The sequence below is a fragment of the Siniperca chuatsi genome, linkage group LG12, assembly GCF_020085105.1.
Source record: "Siniperca chuatsi isolate FFG_IHB_CAS linkage group LG12, ASM2008510v1, whole genome shotgun sequence".
Classification (NCBI taxonomy): Eukaryota; Metazoa; Chordata; class Actinopteri; order Centrarchiformes; family Sinipercidae; genus Siniperca; species Siniperca chuatsi.
In genome coordinates, this window is record NC_058053.1 from 22,180,536 (window position 1) to 22,201,388 (window position 20,853).

Consider the following 20,853-nt stretch of genomic DNA (forward strand, 5'->3'; position numbering starts at 1 on the left):
GGCCTATTTATAGACGACGACACCTACGTCTGAACACACTTCACTGGCTGAGGGCCCCTTCCTTTCTGTTCTCCTTAAGGGATGAGGCGGGGTTTATTCTGCATCTCCACAAATCCAGTGAAATGGAAGACACCAATACAAAGGGTGCCAAGAAATCAAGGCTGAGTGCTTCATGTCAGATTACTTTATATACACTACATGAAAGCGGGTGCTTATGCACAGTATGTGCATGCGACGTGTCCGCACGGGATGTACAGCGTGCAGGGTTTGTGTTTGACAGTGATGGGTGATATGTACATGTTAAGGCACAGTGTGGACTTGAATCTCTACATAGGTCTCTTATAATTTGCATGCAAGTAGATAGATGCTTTAGTGGTACACGCTTACAGACACTATTAAAAATGAAAATGCCTATTTGTTTACTTTTGCACTCGTTTACTTATTTGTCGACCAAGGGCTCATTGGGCAAGCTGCGCCTGTTTCTGGTCAGCTCTGTTTTGCAAAGTCCTGTCTCCACTAAAGAAGGAGCAGCGCCCTGTGCTGATGAGAAGAAAAAGCTTACAGCACCTGGTATTCCCAGGCGGTCTCCCATCCAAGTACTAACCAGGCCCGACCCTGCTTAGCTTCCGAGATCGGACGGGATCGGGCGCGTTCAGGGTGGTATGGCCGTAAGCCCTCGCTGCCCCTGCACACGGCCTATTTATAGACGACGACACCTACGTCTGAACACACTTCACTGGCTGAGGGCCCCTTCCTTTCTGTTCTCCTTAAGGGATGAGGCGGGGTTTATTCTGCATCTCCACAAATCCAGTGAAATGGAAGACACCAATACAAAGGGTGCCAAGAAATCAAGGCTGAGTGCTTCATGTCAGATTACTTTATATACACTACATGAAAGCGGGTGCTTATGCACAGTATGTGCATGCGTACGTGTCCGTCACGGGATGTACAGCGTGCAGGGTTTGTGTTTGACAGTGATGGGTGATATGTACATGTTAAGGCACAGTGTGGACTTGAATCTCTACATAGGTCTCTTATAATTTGCATGCAAGTAGATAGATGCTTTAGTGGTACACGCTTACAGACACTATTAAAAATGAAAATGCCTATTTGTTTACTTTTGCACTCGTTTACTTATTTGTCGACCAAGGGCTCATTGGGCAAGCTGCGCCCTGTTTCTGGTCAGCTCTGTTTTGCAAAGTCCTGTCTCCACTAAAGAAGGAGCAGCGCCCTGTGCTGATGAGAAGAAAAAGCTTACAGCACCTGGTATTCCCAGGCGGTCTCCCATCCAAGTACTAACCAGGCCCGACCCTGCTTAGCTTCCGAGATCGGACGGGATCGGGCGCGTTCAGGGTGGTATGGCCGTAAGCCCTCGCTGCCCCTGCACACGGCCTATTTATAGACGACGACACCTACGTCTGAACACACTTCACTGGCTGAGGGCCCCTTCCTTTCTGTTCTCCTTAAGGGATGAGGCGGGGTTTATTCTGCATCTCCACAAATCCAGTGAAATGGAAGACACCAATACAAAGGGTGCCAAGAAATCAAGGCTGAGTGCTTCATGTCAGATTACTTTATATACACTACATGAAAGCGGGTGCTTATGCACAGTATGTGCATGCGCACGTGTCCGTCACGGGATGTACAGCGTGCAGGGTTTGTGTTTGACAGTGATGGGTGATATGTACATGTTAAGGCACAGTGTGGACTTGAATCTCTACATAGGTCTCTTATAATTTGCATGCAAGTAGATAGATGCTTTAGTGGTACACGCTTACAGACACTATTAAAAATGAAAATGCCTATTTGTTTACTTTTGCACTCGTTTACTTATTTGTCGACCAAGGGCTCATTGGGCAAGCTGCGCCCTGTTTCTGGTCAGCTCTGTTTTGCAAAGTCCTGTCTCCACTAAAGAAGGAGCAGCGCCCTGTGCTGATGAGAAGAAAAAGCTTACAGCACCTGGTATTCCCAGGCGGTCTCCCATCCAAGTACTAACCAGGCCCGACCCTGCTTAGCTTCCGAGATCGGACGGGATCGGGGCGCGTTCAGGTGGTATGGCCGTAAGCCCTCGCTGCCCCTGCACACGGCCTATTTATAGACGACGACGACACCTACGTCTGAACACACTTCACTGGCTGAGGGCCCCTTCCTTTCTGTTCTCCTTAAGGGATGAGGCGGGGTTTATTCTGCATCTCCACAAATCCAGTGAAATGGAAGACACCAATACAAAGGGTGCCAAGAAATCAAGGCTGAGTGCTTCATGTCAGATTACTTTATATACACTACATGAAAGCGGGTGCTTATGTGCATGCGTACGTGTCCGTACGGGATGTACAGCGTGCAGGGTTTGTGTTTGACAGTGATGGGTGATATGTACATGTTAAGGCACAGTGTGGACTTGAATCTCTACATAGGTCTCTTATAATTTGCATGCAAGTAGATAGATGCTTTAGTGGTACACGCTTACAGACACTATTAAAAAATGAAAATGCCTATTTGTTTACTTTTGCACTCGTTTACTTATTTGTCGACCAAGGGCTCATTGGGCAAGCTGCGCCCTGTTTCTGGTCAGCTCTGTTTTGCAAAGTCCTGTCTCCACTAAAGAAGGAGCAGCGCCCTGTGCTGATGAGAAGAAAAAGCTTACAGCACCTGGTATTCCCAGGCAGTCTCCCATCCATGTACTAACCAGGCCCGACCCTGCTTAGCTTCCGAGATCGGACGGGATCGGGCGCGTTCAGGTGGTATGGCCGTAAGCCCTCGCTGCCCCTGCACACGGCCTATTTATAGACGCGCGACACCTACGTCTGAACACACTTCACTGGCTGAGGGCCCCTTCCTTTCTGTTCTCCTTAAGGGATGAGGCGGGGTTTATTCTGCATCTCCACAAATCCAGTGAAATGGAAGACACCAATACAAAGGGTGCCAAGAAATCAAGGCTGAGTGCTTCATGTCAGATTACTTTATATACACTACATGAAAGCGGGTGCTTATGCACAGTATGTGCATGCGTACGTGTCCGTACGGGATGTACAGCGTGCAGGGTTTGTGTTTGACAGTGATGGGTGATATGTACATGTTAAGGCACAGTGTGGACTTGAATCTCTACATAGGTCTCTTATAATTTGCATGCAAGTAGATAGATGCTTTAGTGGTACACGCTTACAGACACTATTAAAAATGAAAATGCCTATTTGTTTACTTTTGCACTCGTTTACTTATTTGTCGACCAAGGGCTCATTGGGCAAGCTGCGCCCTGTTTCTGGTCAGCTCTGTTTTGCAAAGTCCTGTCTCCACTAAAGAAGGAGCAGCGCCCTGTGCTGATGAGAAGAAAAAGCTTACAGCACCTGGTATTCCCAGGCGGTCTCCCATCCAAGTACTAACCAGGCCCGACCCTGCTTAGCTTCCGAGATCGGACGGGATCGGGCGCGTTCAGGGTGGTATGGCCGTAAGCCCTCGCTGCCCCTGCACACGGCCTATTTATAGACGCACGACACCTACGTCTGAACACACTTCACTGGCTGAGGGCCCCTTCCTTTCTGTTCTCCTTAAGGGATGAGGCGGGGTTTATTCTGCATCTCCACAAATCCAGTGAAATGGAAGACACCAATACAAAGGGTGCCAAGAAATCAAGGCTGAGTGCTTCATGTCAGATTACTTTATATACACTACATGAAAGCGGGTGCTTATGCACAGTATGTGCATGCGTACGTGTCCGTACGGGATGTACAGCGTGCAGGGTTTGTGTTTGACAGTGATGGGTGATATGTACATGTTAAGGCACAGTGTGGACTTGAATCTCTACATAGGTCTCTTATAATTTGCATGCAAGTAGATAGATGCTTTAGTGGTACACGCTTACAGACACTATTAAAAATGAAAATGCCTATTTGTTTACTTTTGCACTCGTTTACTTATTTGTCGACCAAGGGCTCATTGGGCAAGCTGCGCCCTGTTTCTGGTCAGCTCTGTTTTGCAAAGTCCTGTCTCCACTAAAGAAGGAGCAGCGCCCTGTGCTGATGAGAAGAAAAAGCTTACAGCACCTGGTATTCCCAGGCGGTCTCCCATCCAAGTACTAACCAGGCCCGACCCTGCTTAGCTTCCGAGATCGGACGGGATCGGGCGCGTTCAGGGTGGTATGGCCGTAAGCCCTCGCTGCCCCTGCACACGGCCTATTTATAGGACGACGACACCTACGTCTGAACACACTTCACTGGCTGAGGGCCCCTTCCTTTCTGTTCTCCTTAAGGGATGAGGCGGGGTTTATTCTGCATCTCCACAAATCCAGTGAAATGGAAGACACCAATACAAAGGGTGCCAAGAAATCAAGGCTGAGTGCTTCATGTCAGATTACTTTATATACACTACATGAAAGCGGGTGCTTATGCACAGTATGTGCATGCGCACGTGTCCGCACGGGATGTACAGCGTGCAGGGTTTGTGTTTGACAGTGATGGTAGGACAGTGCTGGCTGCAGGGTTCAGTAGGTATGTCAGGCCAGTTTGGATGCTGTAACTGCTGCTTAGTCTATGCTCTGTACTATGCTGCATGTCGTCTGCACTTCAGTCCCGTAGCAGGCCTCATTAAGCATCAAGTGAGAGCTGCTATGAAGACTCCATGTACAGCTTCATCGACTAGGTCGCGCTGTGACGGTCACGAGCTGCGCTGATCGCACCTATGACAATCTGAGTTGTTCTTTCACTAAGTAAGACCATCAAGACAATAGCAGATCAGCTTCCCGATCTTTACTGCGTATTGCACTAGCATGACAGGTGTGTGTGATGTGAAGACGTTAGACATGGCTACTGCATGTTCAAGATTGCAGTGAGCTAGACTAGACTTTACTGATTTTAGCTTTGACGCAGTCGGGCCTGCAGCTGTCATTTGAAGCTGTTCATGCACGTGATGAGCATGTACAGACGGTCACGTTCCAGCTCACAGTTACTTACCGACGCGATCGCGATCCGGTGTCGTATGCCGAGCCTACCGCTGCGCATACGCTGACCAGTACTCTAGCTCCTTCTCTTGATGCGTTATCTCACATCGAAGCCATATCAGGATGCAGAATAAGCTGAGTCTCAGCGATACTATATATCTAGCGTCTTAAGTATCATGCCGTCTCAGCGTGCGTGCGTGTATAGTGTGCAGTAGTGAAGTTGTATGCAATGTTGACAGATAACCTATCTGTGACTTATTGTTGCATGCTCTTGTCTTCTGACTTTATTGCCTACTGAAGGCACCTTGATAAGTACTTCATGCAGAGCCCACGCTCATCAGCCGTAGGCGAGTGCTGGCGTACGTGCCTGCCTTAGACGCCATAGCTGACACCACTGTGACTCTGCCTCCTAGTGACGTTCTGCTTCCATCAAGCATCAAGTGCAGAAGGTGCTTAGTCGATTATTCAAACTATGACCTATAGTTCGCCATGGCACGTGACAGTTGTTACGTGAGGAGACTTACATGACATTACAGTCTCTATGTGCAAGTGCTATCAGACGCTGTGTAAGAAAGTACTTTCAGTTTACTATCAGTCATGCAGCTGCTTGAGCTGTGCTACGCTAGCGCCCTTAGGACACTTCGCTGATCCCCCTAGTAACGCGCCTCTAGTTAGCGACGACGGTCAGTTAGGCACCGTCGTCACCGGCATTACAGGCTATGACACAGCTGAGTCTCTCTGATGCGTGCATCTCGATCCTGATGGACCATACAGTGCAACATCAGCTTCCAGTAACTTTATGTCACATAAAGGTATGCATGCGACTGCCATCGTGACATAGGGTTACTGTGACATGCATGTATGACGTTACACAGTGTCTGTACATAGTCTCTTTGCTGCTAATAGATGTAGTGGTACAGTTAGACATTAAACGTGCTATTGTACTTGACTGTCTTTGAAACTCATGAGTGTTTCTGTCAGCTGTTTGCAAGTCTGTCCTAAGAGAGACCTTGCTGATAAGAGCAAGACGTATTCGCACTACAGTCCGCGCAGCTGCTACTCAGCTATGCGACCTGAGCCGTGACTGACCCTTCACACGAGCTCGCGCTAATCGTGATCTTGCTCTGTACATCGTACAGCAGCATGCTATGACATAGATGTGCATACTATCATCATGAAGTGTTACGATTCCGAGTGTCACATGGGTGAGTAGTCTGATAACAATGTTGAATAGCATGCTTGAGCTGCTAATGCTTGCATGCTTACATGCCATGTCAGTCAGCTATTTCACGCAGCCGTTTAGTTCACACGTATGTCACTGGTCCAGCTTGAGTAGAGTCAGCTCTGTATCACGTAGCCGCTCTCGGCAGTAGCCACTCAGTGCTGACGACCGTCGAGGCATCCTGCTACCTTATGCACATCAGGGTAATCAGGGTGTGCTGCCAATCCTAAAGCCCTTTTATATGACCTAAATTGAACAGCCTTTAGGAACGCTTATTTATAAGTGGAGGGCTCGCCGTGTGATACGCTCAAGTTGCAAGCAGCTAGGAGTCATGCTATATAAAAGGAAACCTTATGCTGAAAACATCATATGTAGCCTGCCGTTTTTGAACAGGTGGGTTACGCTCAGGTAGCACCTTCTCTGCACAGGCCTCGTATGACAAAGTAATTCTTTCACCAATGAGACAGCTCCTAATATACTAGAACGTTTATTCTGCAAACAGGAAGCGCTTGCAAGCTAAGGCAGAATGATCTAACAGATGCGCAATAATAAACCAGGCACGCTCTTATCTGAAGTGCTATGGATACGCGTCCGTCTTAACATCAGGCTATGTGTATGGACGTCACTTATCTCAGGCTAGCAACTCCTGTACACGACCTGTTAAAACCACTAAAAGCAACCTTTCTAAAGTAGCGGCTGTTCCCAGCTCCTACTCCATTTGCACAGCATTGCTCAGCATGATCGTGGTGTACAAAAGAGGCGTCTCTGTAGACCAGGATTACGACGATCAACAGGCCAGCTTTATATACACTACATGAAAGCGGGTGCTTATGCACAGTATGTGCATGCGTACGTGTCCGTACGGGATGTACAGCGTGCAGGGTTTGTGTTTGACAGTGATGGGTGATATGTACATGTTAAGGCACAGTGTGGACTTGAATCTCTACATAGGTCTCTTATAATTTGCATGCAAGTAGATAGATAGATGCTTTAGTGGTACACGTTTACAGACACTATTAAAAAATGAAAATGCCTATTTGTTTACTTTTGCACTTGTTTACTTATTTGTCAACCAAGGGCTCATTGGGCAAGCTGCGCCCTGTTTCTGGTCAGCTCTGTTTTGCAAAGTCCTGTCTCCACTAAAGAAGGAGCAGCGCCCTGTGCTGATGAGAAGAAAAAGCTTACAGCACCTGGTACAATACAAAGGGTGCCAAGAAATCAAGGCTGAGTGGTTTATGTGGTCATTATTGGTGGTTATATACAGTATATGCATGTATACATGTTCATACATAGTATCTGCAGTGTGTGTTACAGCATCCTTAGATCAGATCTCTCAAAACCTGACATAGCAGCTGCAGATGGCTGCCTTCCATTGAGTGTAGTTCTTTTCAAGATTTCTGCCTCTTAAAGGAAGTTTTTCCTTGCCACTGTCGCCAAAATATTAGGATATTTTTTCTTTATCTTTTTATATCAAATAATAATTTATACTTTTTCAAATTTCCTGAGCTAACCCCAAAATCTTTCCACGTATCATTCTGGTACTGTAGCTGCAGAAGTAGACTACCCCTTGAGGTACAACCACTGCTGTACGTGGTAATTGCACATCCACTGGCCTTATTGTGCCAAACCCATCCAATTACCCGCAGACATGTAGCCTGTCTGTATGAGATAAGGCCCTATAAAGGACTTCTTTTACTTAAAAAATCCCCAAATAAATCTGTGATTTATGGGCATTTCTGCTGCGTAAACATACACAAGGTGATCTCTATGACTGCTGCAGCTTTCTCTCATTCTCATCAGCGCACAACACTCGGTCTGTACAAATACGAGTTACTTTTGAAGAATTATAAATATATATATAAGAAAAATTACGGGTATAAATTTAATTTTGAGTTTTGTACAAAATATGTAAAACTTTCTCAGGGGTCTGGATCCCAACTTGCAGACTGATCTGTTTTTCAGACTTCTTCATGTGTAACCTCTGCACCGTGGAAGCAATACATTATACCACTCTCTGTGTGGATTTCTCTCTTCAGACTGTATGGAGACCTCACAAGGATACTCACACCTGCTTAAGTGCTCTAACTGTAGCGCTGAAACAAGAGGTCATTAAAGATTTCCCCAGACACAGAGGGGCGTTACAGACCTCAGTGAAACCGCTCTGACATACAATGATGCTGTTTCAACGAGTCCTGGAAAACTTTAGGATAAATCTCTAAATTTATTCATTTAGAGATTAGTTTAAAATCAAGATACAGCTCTTTAATCGTAATAAAATCACTGGATATGGAAATCCTATATTCAAATTAAATCTTTCAACTCAAAGTTCAACACAAGAGGGCAGCATTGTATTGCATTAAAAAGTTCACGTTAGAGATTAGCACATGTTCCTCTTTTTACCTGGAGGTCAAAAACTATTGTTAGTCTTGTTGAGTCTTTATTTAGTGACAGTTTTAAAACTCATCTTTTTACTTTAGCTTTTTTAATTGTATTTTGACTACATTATTGGCCATATTCTGTCTTTATTATTCTGTAGTTTTCTATGCCTACAATAATAATCTATTTGAACGTTTTCTTCTTCTTATTATTAGTTTTTACAGTTGATTGTATCTTTAACTTCTCTGTAAAAGCACTTTAGTCAATATTTGTTGGTTTTAAATGCACTTGATAAATTACAGTTTTTCTCAATCGATTTGGTACATTTCTCCAAACTCAGGTAACAGCTCTCAAAACAGTTAACACAGTGATCAGTACACTTTGTAATTGTCCTAAACAGATAGTAAATTCTCCTTCATTTCATACAAATCACATATCAAAAGCATAATTTTCTCAAAACACTGTGCACAAAAATCCCAAATTTTATCACAGCAGTTCATACAGCCAACCAAATCTTTAATATATCAGGAAAAACATTTGTAACTTTTTCATTGTTCTTCAAAAAGATCACAAGAATTTTTGTACCATTTTCAAAACACAACAAACAAAACTCTGTGAATTGTAAAATAGTCAGTTGCACACCTTGTGTCTTCAATTAACGCCAAATTGTTATCTGATGAGTTAGTAATCCACTCAACACAGAAAAAGCCAATTTCCTAATTGTTCACACAGCTGTCTTACGTAATTACAACAACTACAAAAGGGGAAGAGAAGAAGAACAAAGAAGACAAATGAGGAGATACAGTAAGACAAAAACAAAAGTATGAGCAGTGGAAACAGAAGAGGTTTAAGAGTGAGAGGTGGTGGCCAGGGTAGAGGGAGAAGAGGAAGAGGAGATAGAGAAAGAGAAAGAAGAGCTGAAGATGTAGGAGGAAGAGCGAGAAGAGCTGAGGATGTAGGAAGAGGAGAAGAGATTGAAGAGATGGATGGATTGGAGGGCAATGGTATAGTGGAAAGAGAAAATATAAGAAGAGGTGGACAGGGAGGAAGAGGAGGGCAAAGAGGAAGAGGAGGCCAAGGTGTAAGAGGAGGGAGGAGAGGTAGAATGAGGGTAGGGTACACGCGTGTTTCAAATGAAATCAGAGCCACACTTATTGACCATGTCATAAATCATGGTCTCTCACTGAGAGAAGCTGGCCAGAGAGTTCAGCCCAATATAAACAGATCCACAGTGGCTTCAATTATCAGTACATTTCAGAGGGAAAACCGGTAAGTAACTATATCATTCTACTTTTACAATGAGAGTCCATGTAGTCTTGTTTGACATAGGTCTAGATCTCTACAGTAAATGTTCCTGCTTGTCCAAACCTTTTTCAGAATTGAAGTTAGGGAACATTCAGGTGGACGAACAAGACTTTTTTCAGTTGAACAAGAGCATGCCATTGTTGACATGGTGGTCCAGAACAACACCCTCCGCCTCAAAGACATTCAGCAAAGAATAACACAGGACAATCAACTGTTCCACAATATCCACCAATGCAGTCTCTCCACAATTGACCGTGTTCTAAGAAGAAATGCTATCTGAATGAAGCAAGTATACAAAGTGCCCTTTGAGAGGAACTCCGTTAGAGTGAAGGAGTTGCGATTCCAGTTTGTTCAAGTATGTGCAACCCAATTACTGCAATTTTACTGTCAACTCAAAGATATATTTTTCCTGAATTTTAAGTATGTGTCCATAAACTATTCCATGCTACTGTATGTGAAAAGATTTAGGCATATCTATGTATACTGCTGCTTCAAAGTGTGAACTCAAACTTCAGCAACAATTTCACAGTAGTATTGACTGCAATGAATGCCATTACTGTAAGACACAAATTTACTATATTTTATCTTGTGTTCTTTTTACTCTAGAGAATCTTGGAGTTGGAGAAGAGGGAGAAATGTGATTGGCCATCGTGCTACAGTCAATGTCCCTGGACAACGAGGAGGCAACATCACTCTCTGTGCAGCAATTTCTACAACTGGTGTTGTGGCACACAATGCTGTCTTGGGACCATACAACACAGCAAGGCTCCTACATTTTTTAAACCTCCTCAATGAAATCCTCTTTCCGCAGGGTGATCAGGAGCAAATGGTGCGGAATTTTGTAGTTGTTTGGGACAATGTCCAATTCCACCATTCAGCACTAGTGCTAGAGTGGTTTGAGAATCACCCACAATTCAGGATGGTGTTTCTTCCACCATATTCTCCTTTCCTGAATCCAATTGAGGAATTCTTTTCCTCTTGGAGATGGAAAGTACATGATCGCAACCCTTACAACCAAGTAAGTCTTCTTCAAGCGATGGAAGAGGCCTGTGGAGATATTGGGGCACAAGCATGTCAAGGATGGATACAGCATTCAAGGCGTTTTTTCCCACGATGCATGACTCGTGAAAATATTTTCTGTGATGTTGATGAAATTCTCTGGCCAGATATAATTGAGAGGCATGATCAATAAAATAATTGATTCAATGAATGCAGTACATTTATCACTTTATTTTTTTATTTACCTATGTACTTATTTGCATTATATTTACCTATGTACTTATTTGTCTTCTTCAAGCGATATATATATATATATATATATATATATATAATTTTTTTTTTGTGTGTGGGGTGACAACATATTGTTATACACCTGAACTCCTCATTAAAGAACTTAATGAAAAACATGTATTTTCATTTATTTCTTTGTGTATCTTCAGCTGAATTTGTTATAAAATCAACAGAGAACACACTTTTAGTTTTGATGTTAATATTGAATTTTAATAAATGCATTACTAGAATAAAATGCTGTGTTTCATTGTGCAGTGAATACTTAACGGTTTTGCCAGCATAAGAGTGTGTTTAGTTTGCTGTGTTAACTGTTTTGAGAGCTGCTACCTGAGTTTGGAGAAAGGTACCAAATCGATTGAGAAAAACTGTAACACTATTTTGCCAACTGTCTGGCACACTTTCACATGTGAAAACTGTTTTAGATAATTATTTCACTTTGCAATCAGCCTAAGCACTATAAATAAGCCACAGGTAAGCTGTCTGTGTAGAGTACAATGGAAGGAGCAGTGAGAGTGAGAAGAGTGAGAATCAGAGGAGGCCGAGGGAGAGGACGTGGAGGTGAAGAAGTTGGAGGAAGAGGACGTGGAGGTGAAGAAGTTGGAGGAAGAGGACGTGGAGGTGAAGAAGCGAGAGGGTTAGAGGAAGTTAGAGGAAGAGGACAAGGAGGAGCAAGAAGAGGACGAGGAGGGGAAAGAGGAAGGGTAAGAAGAGTAAGAAATAGAATAACTGATGACATCAGAGCTGCAATAGTGGACCATGTCATCAACCATGGGATGACCCTGAGGGAAGCTGGCCAACGGGTTCAGCCTAATTTGAGCCGCTACACTGTGGCAAGCATCATTAGGACATTTCGAAATGAGAATCGGTAATCGGTTGAGTGCCATGAAGGATGGGTGGTCTGTAAACCAGTTGCGGACCAAAGCAGCCCTATGGAAACTAACATTGTCCCATATGATGACATATCGGGTATGCTCTGGTCTCTGAACAGTGAGGATGTCATGTAAGGTGTCCAGGAATGCAATAATGTGTGCAGTGTTGTATAGGCCTATGGTTGCATGATGGTGAACAACACCATTTTTGGCTTATAGCTGCACACATGGTTATGTTACCACCACGTTGTCCTGGGACATTGATGATGGCACGGTGTCCAATAATGTTCCTGCCACGTCTCCTGGTTTTACTGAGGTTAAAACCGGCCTCATCTACAAAAAGTAGCTCATGTCCCATGGCATCTGCTTCTAGTTCCATCACTCTCTGGACAAGACAAAACAAATGCAACACATCAGGCCCATGCACAGCACTACAGTATGCACTTCCAAATTCAGAACCAATGACACTATAGCTTACCTGCACATAGTCATATCGCAGTTGCTTTACACGTTCTGTGTTTCTCTCGAAAGGAACTCTGTAAATTTGCTTCATTCTTATTCTGTGGCGCACAAGTACACGACTTAGTGAAGAAATGCTTACACTGTGTATATTTTGAAAGATGGTGTCATTATCAATTATGCGCTGCTGTATTTCGCACAGTCTTATTGCATTATTGGCAATCACCATGTTCACTATGTGGGTCTCTTGCTCTGGAGTGAACATTCTTCCTCTGCCCCCAACATCTGGACGTCTAGCAATTCTGTAAAGTAACAATTTCAGTATTTTTGCATGTATGGTACTGTTGTGTTTCTCATTAGAGTATGGCAGTGCTACAAAGTACTTACCGATTCTCATTTCGAAATGTCCTAATGATGCTTGCCACAGTGTAGCGGCTCAAATTAGGCTGAACCCGTTGGCCAGCTTCCCTCAGGGTCATCCCATGGTTGATGACATGGTCCACTATTGTAGCTCTGATGTCATCAGTTATTCTATTTCTTACTCTTCTTACCCTTCTTCTTTCCCCTCCTCGTCCTCTTCTTGCTCCTCCTTGTCCTCTTCCTCTAACCCTCTCGCTTCTTCACCTCCACGTCCTCTTCCTCCAACTTCTTCACCTCCACGTCCTCTTCCTCGGCCTCCTCTGATTCTCACTCTTCTCACTCTTCCTGCTCCCTTCATTGTACTCCACACAGCTTACCTGTGGCTTATTTATATTGCTTAGGCTGATTGCAAAGTGAACTAATTATCTAAAACAGTTTTCACATCTGAAAGTGTGCCAGACAGTTGGCAAAATAGTGTTAATGATAGCTATACATGTGTATAATTTTGCTAGGAGTGTGTTGGAAATTTGGTAATTGAGTGTAAGAAGTGAGTTGTGTTTAAAGTTCTGCAAAAAGAGTGTTGTGCAGTGAATTGTGCCGACAGTTTTGCAAAGTGTGTGTTACAAAATTGCAAACTGAGTGCAAAGCAGTGTTTGTGCTTTTAGTTTTGCAAACTCAGTGAGTGGTTTTGCTATACGTATTAATAGTTTTAGAAATTGTGCTACAAGAATCACGATTAGCGCTAAAGCATTCAGAAAAAACTGTAAATCCCATCGAGGAGTTCTTCTCTGCCTGGCGCTGGAAAGTGTACGACCGTCATCCTCATCAACAGGTAGCCCTTTTACAGGCAATGGAGGAGGCATGTGGAGATATTGACCAGGCATCATGTCAGGCCTGGATACGGCATTCAAGGAGATATTTTCCCTGGTGCCTTGGACTGGAGGATATCGCATGCGATGTGGACGAAATTTTGTGGCCGGACCCAGAAAGACGACATGATGTAGGCTGATTGTCTTTTTTTTTTTTTTTTTTTTTGTGAAATTACTATTTTGTGTTCTGACTTTGTCTTGGTTTTGATGAGTGTGAATAAACACCAATACTTGAAGTTTGGATCCTTGTATGTTTACATGACACTATGACAAAAGTATGACCTCAAATTGACATCTGTACACAGAGAAAGCAAAAGCCAGATGTGTTTTGTATTCATACCATCAGTGTGTAGTTGGCACATTGTGTGCTTAGTAGATGATGGCTTGTGTTTACTGTTTGATACGAAAACACAATTTTTACGAAGGTGTGAAGAGTTAATCTAGCTGTGTTCGCTTTTGCAAGAGAACTACAATGTTTTGATAATTGGGTGAAAGGTTTTCTTATTTGTGTGTAGAGTTTTGCAAAAATAGCCAATAGTTACAAAAAATGTGCTTAAGCAATCAGAAAAAACTGTAAAGGCAGGTGAACTTACCAGCTGCATTTTTATAGTACTTAAACCTGATTGGTGTGTCTACAATTTAGCAATCGTGTTTGTGCACCTGATGGCTGTGTTTAACAGATTGGCTCATAGGTGTGGTAATTTGACAGTCAGTGCTTTGGAATTGCAAGGAAGTGACACCATGATATACTTCTGTGTCTGATGTATACAAGTGTGTTTAGTGTTTTGCAAATCACTGTGTGTAATGTTTTGCAAATAGTGTGAAACTGACAATCTGCTTAGAGTTGTGCAAATCTAGCCTTGTCTTTTACTCCTTGAGTGTAAGGTTTTGGTAATTGTGGGAAAAGTTTAATTTTAGTGTGTAAGCAATCGTAAAAAACTGTAAGATGAAACAGGCATGGAGTAAGTAATCCACAGTTTCCCCTTACTTAAGGTATAACTAAGCAGCCTGTTAAACTTACCAAGTAAAGGAAGCATAAATAAAAACCGCCAGATTATTGAACTTCTACAGAATGACAAACTGGGCAATACTTAAATCCGGTTGACTGCATTTACTACCTTGGGCTGACTTTCAGTATCTTCTTCCATCTTCTGTGGCTGAAATTAAATTTTTATATTAAAATGTAATATGAAAGCAGTCACTCAGAGTGACAAACCCACAGAAAATTATCACCAACTTGGCAGCTCTATGCAACTGGTTTTACAGTCCAGAACTTTACTGTCTTGGTTCAGTCTCGGCAGTCAACCCAGTTTCAGGCCACAGCAGGCGGCTGTTTTCAGCAAACAGGCTCTGATAAACCCACTGTGTACGCTACCTGCCCAGCACCAAACAGCAGACAAAGTTAATGACTAGCTGGTGAAGAAAGTGAAACATCTAGCAGCTAAAAAGAGTTCTCAGGAGTTGGTGGAGGAAACCAGAGCTAAAAGGAGAGTGAATATTAGACTTACATTCATCAGGTGGACAGAAACACAACACCAAATGAATGATAATGTGGCTCTGTGTCTGCTGAGGTGTTGATGTGTTTGGATGGCAGCTCAAGTCACAACAGTTCTTACAACGCAAACACAATTGCAAGATAAAGAAAATCCATAAACTGTAAGACTGCGCTACAAGTCAATCTTCAAGTTCATAACACTGCAAGTCATCTGCTTCAGGTTAATGTTTGTCATGGAAAAAACAATCTCAAGCCATCCATTTAACCCAGTGCCAATTTGCTAGCATCGCAGCTTAACTTCTGTAGTGTTTTTTTGTTGTTGAGCCAATTAGGCACCACGCTGAGGTATCAGCTCTCAAATCCTTCAGTTTATTTTATTCATATACTTTGCTTCATGATATCTGGACTTGTTTAGCCACTTTTTACCTTTTACTACAAACCCTCATAAATTCTGCATGAAATATGAAATAGCTTGTTAGTCATTTTGCTATAATGGACACTAACTTAACAAGCTATAGGGGCCTTCATACTCTAACCTGCTTTCCCTTGAATCTCTAGAGGTTTTAGAGACTCAATGTTACACTATTTGTATATGTTCTATATATAAATAAAACTTATAGTCTCACATTAATGCTCAAACAATAATAGTTGTTCAAATAAACACTTAAAATAAATAAAATGGAGAATCAAGGTTGGAAAGTTACATTAAGGTAGTGTATAGCATACATGATGGAGAAAAACATTTATTGAATCTGTACACAGTTATGTGATTGGTCCTTTAAATGCCTAATTTCATTTTCTTACATAACCTGACATTTACAAAGCTTAAATCTACATGCAAAATACAGGAGAACATCAAATACAGTTTAAACTGTGCTCCAGTTTATAGTCACTGTAATCTGTAATCAAACACCAGGGGGCAGAGTCCTTGTCATTACTGACCAGAGTGAGTCCTCTCAGCTCACAACAATAGATTAAATGTAGAATTCTTGTTCTTCTTCTTCTTCTACCTTGTCTGCCTCTTCAACTGGGGCACTAATAATGCTGCAACTGTCAGACTGGTTGATGGAAACATCGCTCAGGGACGGAGCAGCACTTGTGTTCACACTGGTTCTTTGGATACGTGACCCCAGGAAGGTAGAGGGAATGCTGTTGGTGATGAAGCTGTTCGGAGTCCGGCCCAGTGTGGATGCCCTGTAGGCGCTCTCTGGGATGCCAGGAGAGAGGGAGGGTCTGATATCTTCTGGTGGCGCCGACAATGGCCGAGAAGTCTGTGGCAGGCTGGATTTGATGTACGCAGACACCACACTAAGGTCCATACTGCTGCCTGGATCTACTTTGTTCCCTGTGTCCACATCTGTCTCCTCCGCCCCAATCAGAGCGTCCACGTTGAGCCGGAAGGGCGGGATGAGGGAGGAGCTCCTGTTAAGGGAGTGGCTCCTGTGATGGGGTCTGGGAGAAGGCCCAGGAGAGGAGCAGGTGGAGCGTGAGCTGGCTGAGCCCAGGTTGGGTAGGGAGAAGAGGGAGCCAGACTGGTGGCCCCTCCACTGGTGCTGGTCAGCCCACTGCTCCTGCTCATCCGGCTCCTCACAGGCCAGAGGGTGGGAGCTATGGGGCATCTGGTGGACTCTGAGACGGGATGTCGCCCGATGGTGGTGCCGACGGTTCCTGTAGGAGGCGGCGCTACGGGTGAAGGTGGATGGAGCTGAGGCTGATTCAGTGACAGTGGATGATATGTGGCAGAGATCTTGTTGGTATTTGAAGTGTGCACCTTGGACCTGAGCAAGAAGGAAAAGAAAACCAATGAGAATATATTGTATACTGTACTGTAGAATGTGTGTTTAACTTTACTGATATCAGACAGTCTAATGAGAAGTTTTATCAGAGGTATATTGCAAAAAAGGCAATTCAAGAAAGTCAGAATGTCTTATTTTAGGGTGATTAAATCTAATTTATTCTTCTGAAAGATGAAAAAATCTTGCACCAGTTTCAATACATTATTAAACTTGTTTCAAGGTAACTAGGCTTGATATTCAACATATATTGAATATCAAGCCTAGTTACCTTGAAACAAGCTTACTAAAATATCTGAACAGATGTTCAGATATTTTAGTAAGAGTAAGAGGTTTGGGCAGCGATTCAGAGGTGGAACCACGTTAGAGCTAACAATAACAAGTGAATTATTATACTCACATCCCAAACATCTCTTAGGAGAACACTAGATGACTTTGCTTATTTTAAGAATCAGACCAATCTTAAAACTAAATGCACAAAAACAAAACAAAAAAACACTGCAATTTCTTTTTTTCTTTTGTTGCATTGGTTTGTTGCAAAACTATATATCTAATTAAAAAGAATAGACTTTTTTCACAGTAGACATCTTGACTTTAGCTAATTCATCACATGTACCTGTAAACCATCAAGAACCTTTATCTTGAATTTCTGAAGTTTCATTCCCTACATCAAGTCTGTTATTTTGCCAGTTTTAAGGTCAGACGGTGTTATGTATCGGCCAGATTTATAAGTACCCCATTGGCAGATTTTGTTGTTTGACACTAGCAAATTTCTCAAGATTACACAACAATTGTTTTTGTTGTTACAAAGAAAGGAGGTGCATATTCAAGACTATTAATGACTCCCTGTAGGGCTCTCATGCAACCAAGCACTGCTGCCATACAGGCAACAAAGACAAGGAGGAAGGGGTTCAAGGGAACTCTGAGGGTTTACAAAAGCCCCACGTGCCGCCTGTTCTCAGCCCGGCCATTTTATGAATCACACCAGCAGGTGGAGAATTCATCAGTGTCTAGAGGACCCACTTGTGTATCACACCTCCATTTATGGATCAAAGCATCTTAAAACACAAAGAATGCTGTTCAGAAAAACCTGCTATATCAGAAATCTACAGTCTGATTATCATCCACAAAGTAACAGGTCTGGAAAAGTAAGAAGCAATATGGTAGATTCCTCTGTTCTGACACAAATGTAGAAATGTTTTTTAACATGTAAAGCAGCTGCAGCAGTATTCATTTCATTGCTCAGTTCAGTTTCCCATCTATGTTTCCCTTCTCTGTAAGTTTTGAAATGCACAGGTCCCTCCTCCTCTCAATGCTGATAGTTTCTCCATGTTTCTGTTCTCATGTCCGCTCTGTCATCTGGCTTTCCAACCAAACAATACAAGCAGAAGCAATAACTTTCCACACAGCAGCCTCAAGACAATTATTTCCAAGAGCGCAGGGATGTAGGGGGGTTTTCAGATTTCCATATGTTCAGGCTCAACAACAATAAATATCATGGAAGCAAATGGAATTAAATCTTTCCTGATAAGTTTCCTGATAACAACTGTCAGTGCAGGAAACAACTTATGTCTTTATTTCTGACATTAATAAATATACTTGCTGATCATGATGGGTTGAATCGAAATACATATAACTTCAACTTCAAATATATAATCCCAAGTTCATCATTTAAGGAATTTATAAATAAGAAAATTAAACATTTGCTTGTTCAAATGTGAGAGTTTGCTGCTTTTCTGTGTTCTATATCATTGTAAATTGAATATATTTGCTTTTGGACTGTTGTTGACATCTGGCTTAATTGATTAATCAAAAAAAATTATTCAGAAATTAGTTGTCAACACATAGCTAGAATCGTGATAGCAATATAAAACCTAAGTACAAAGTCTAAAAATGATATGAAAGTAAAAAACAGCACAGCTGGAAACAGCACAGCCAAATAATAGTTTGTACATCCCAAAAATGTGTGACTATCGATAAAAAAATAACAAGACTAAGAGTCTACAGCCACGTTAGCAGCTCTGTGAGGCTGCATTTAAGCATGCTAACATGCTCTCACTGACAATGTTAACATGCTGATTTATGCAGGTATAATGTTCACAATCTTTGTTTAGCATGTTTGGATGCTAACATTTGCTAATTAGCACATAACACAAAGTACAGCAGAGGCTGATGAGAATGCCACTAGTTTTTGAGATATTTGGTCATAAACCAAAGTATGGGCATGAATGTGCGTACCAAATTTCATATCAATCCATCCAATAGTAGTAGAGATATCAAAAAAACACATGTCAGCCTCATGGTGGCACAAGAGGAAAAGTCACCTGATCACCAAAGTCAGTAGGATTCACTGTCTGGGAGCCATGGATATCTGTACCAAATGTTGTACCAATCCATCAAGTGGATGCTGAGCTATTTCAGAGAATAAGTGAAAACTTTGACCTGCTGGTGGTGCTAGAGAGAAAGGTCAGGGAATGAGCAAAGTCATTAGGATTCATCCTGTGGGGATCATGAATGTCTGCACAAAATTTCATGGCAATCCATCCAATAGTTGTCGAGACATTTCAGTCTGGACCATGGACTATATATAAAGATGGATGACGCATCTCCACTTCCTCCCACTGCACAAAAGTTAAGCCAAAATATCCCGGGTACGGGTGCTGCCATCTTCCTCTGATGACATAATTTGGAACCAGAGTCTGCTCAGTAGTGATCAGAGTTGGAGCTGCGGTATCGAGGTCCCTCCCGTACACCCGGCCGACTCAATCGCAAGCAGGGCTCAGCTGTCAATAATGACGTGAAACCCCCTTTTTATAGCATCAAATAACTAATTAAAATCAAACTTATCAGAAAAATGAACACTTGAACATACATCAGCGTGATAAGAACTACCTAAAATGACCATCTTTGGGAAAAATGTATTAGACGTGTACCTTGATTTTTTAGTTTGGCTCATGTCCCATCCGCTAACATGGAGGGGGTGTAGTTTAATAGTTTAATCTATACTGCAGCCAGCCACCAGGGGCCAATCAAGATGTTTTGGCTTCACTTTTGGGACGCTGTCGTGTCGTCCATCTTTATATACAGTCACTGGTCTGGACCAAAGTGGTGGACCGACCAACAGACAGACTGACCATTGCGATTCCTAGAGCCAAGCCACTAGCATGGCTAAAAAACCTAAAAGCTACTATTTTGGTTAAAGTGAAAGGTTATTCCAAAAAATTGCATAAAAAGCACAAAAATGTGAGACTATTGACCAGAGTGTCTCTATAGTAACAGAGTGCAGCTCATTGGCTCGTTAAGGGGACACTTGTTTATGTGTGTCCTATTGAGTGGAAGCTCTGCTGATCAAGAGGCAAACAATCAGACCAGCTCTCTCATTATCTGCTGCTTTTGACAAATAGTGGGTAGGAGAGTATTGCTTCCTGTCATAATGTGTGTGTTTGTGTGGCAGCGACAGGTTATGTGATGTTATTGAGGTTGTAGTGGAGCGACAGGAATGTGAGAGTTTACATAAAAGGGATTAATTTGTGTCATTTGTCTCTTTTATTTCCTCTTTCCTTTTTTTTCCCTTGTGTAAACCACTTTGTAACTACTCGCACATTATCCAGTGCTATAATAACTGCAACTTTAATGTTTTGGTTCACTCTCACTGCTCTCTTAGTGTCGTTTCCAGCCGCAGCAGGCAGCTGTTTTCAGGGAAAAGCTCTAAAAACCCACTGTACAATAGCTGCTCAGCACCAAATAGCAGACAGACACAGTTAGAGACTAGCTGATGAACATAGTACTTAGCAGCTAAAGAGCCAGATATTTCCCTCAGGAGGAGAGACCAAAGACAGAGCTAAAAGAGAGGGAATATTGGACATATATTTATCAGGTGGC

At 42.6% G+C, this 20,853-nt stretch overlaps 1 protein-coding gene and 6 non-coding genes across 10 annotated transcripts in view; all 7 read right to left on the bottom strand.

Moving 5' to 3' along the window:
• Nucleotides 1-555: 555 nt before the first annotated feature.
• LOC122886171 lies at nucleotides 556-674 on the bottom strand. Its single transcript, XR_006380284.1, has one exon. It is a non-coding gene; the product is annotated as a 5S ribosomal RNA (ribosomal RNA).
• Nucleotides 675-1,251: 577 nt separating this feature from the next.
• On the bottom strand, nucleotides 1,252-1,370 carry LOC122886172. The gene has a single exon (XR_006380285.1). It is a non-coding gene; the product is annotated as a 5S ribosomal RNA (ribosomal RNA).
• Nucleotides 1,371-1,947: 577 nt separating this feature from the next.
• LOC122886181 lies at nucleotides 1,948-2,066 on the bottom strand. The gene has a single exon (XR_006380294.1). It is a non-coding gene; the product is annotated as a 5S ribosomal RNA (ribosomal RNA).
• A 571-nt stretch (nucleotides 2,067-2,637) lies between these two features.
• LOC122886182 lies at nucleotides 2,638-2,755 on the bottom strand. Its single transcript, XR_006380295.1, has one exon. It is a non-coding gene; the product is annotated as a 5S ribosomal RNA (ribosomal RNA).
• A 577-nt stretch (nucleotides 2,756-3,332) lies between these two features.
• On the bottom strand, nucleotides 3,333-3,451 carry LOC122886173. Its single transcript, XR_006380286.1, has one exon. It is a non-coding gene; the product is annotated as a 5S ribosomal RNA (ribosomal RNA).
• Nucleotides 3,452-4,028: 577 nt separating this feature from the next.
• LOC122886175 lies at nucleotides 4,029-4,147 on the bottom strand. The gene has a single exon (XR_006380288.1). It is a non-coding gene; the product is annotated as a 5S ribosomal RNA (ribosomal RNA).
• An 11,379-nt stretch (nucleotides 4,148-15,526) lies between these two features.
• LOC122885087 (protein FAM124A) overlaps nucleotides 15,527-20,853 on the bottom strand; it is a 32,024-nt gene continuing 26,697 nt past the window's right edge. For all 4 annotated transcript variants that reach the window (XM_044215733.1, XM_044215732.1, XM_044215731.1 and 1 more), the window contains one exon: nucleotides 15,527-16,956. In XM_044215733.1, coding sequence (XP_044071668.1) covers nucleotides 16,153-16,956 — 804 coding nt within the window. In that variant the 3' untranslated portion in view covers nucleotides 15,527-16,152. The remainder of the gene's footprint in view (nucleotides 16,957-20,853) is intronic.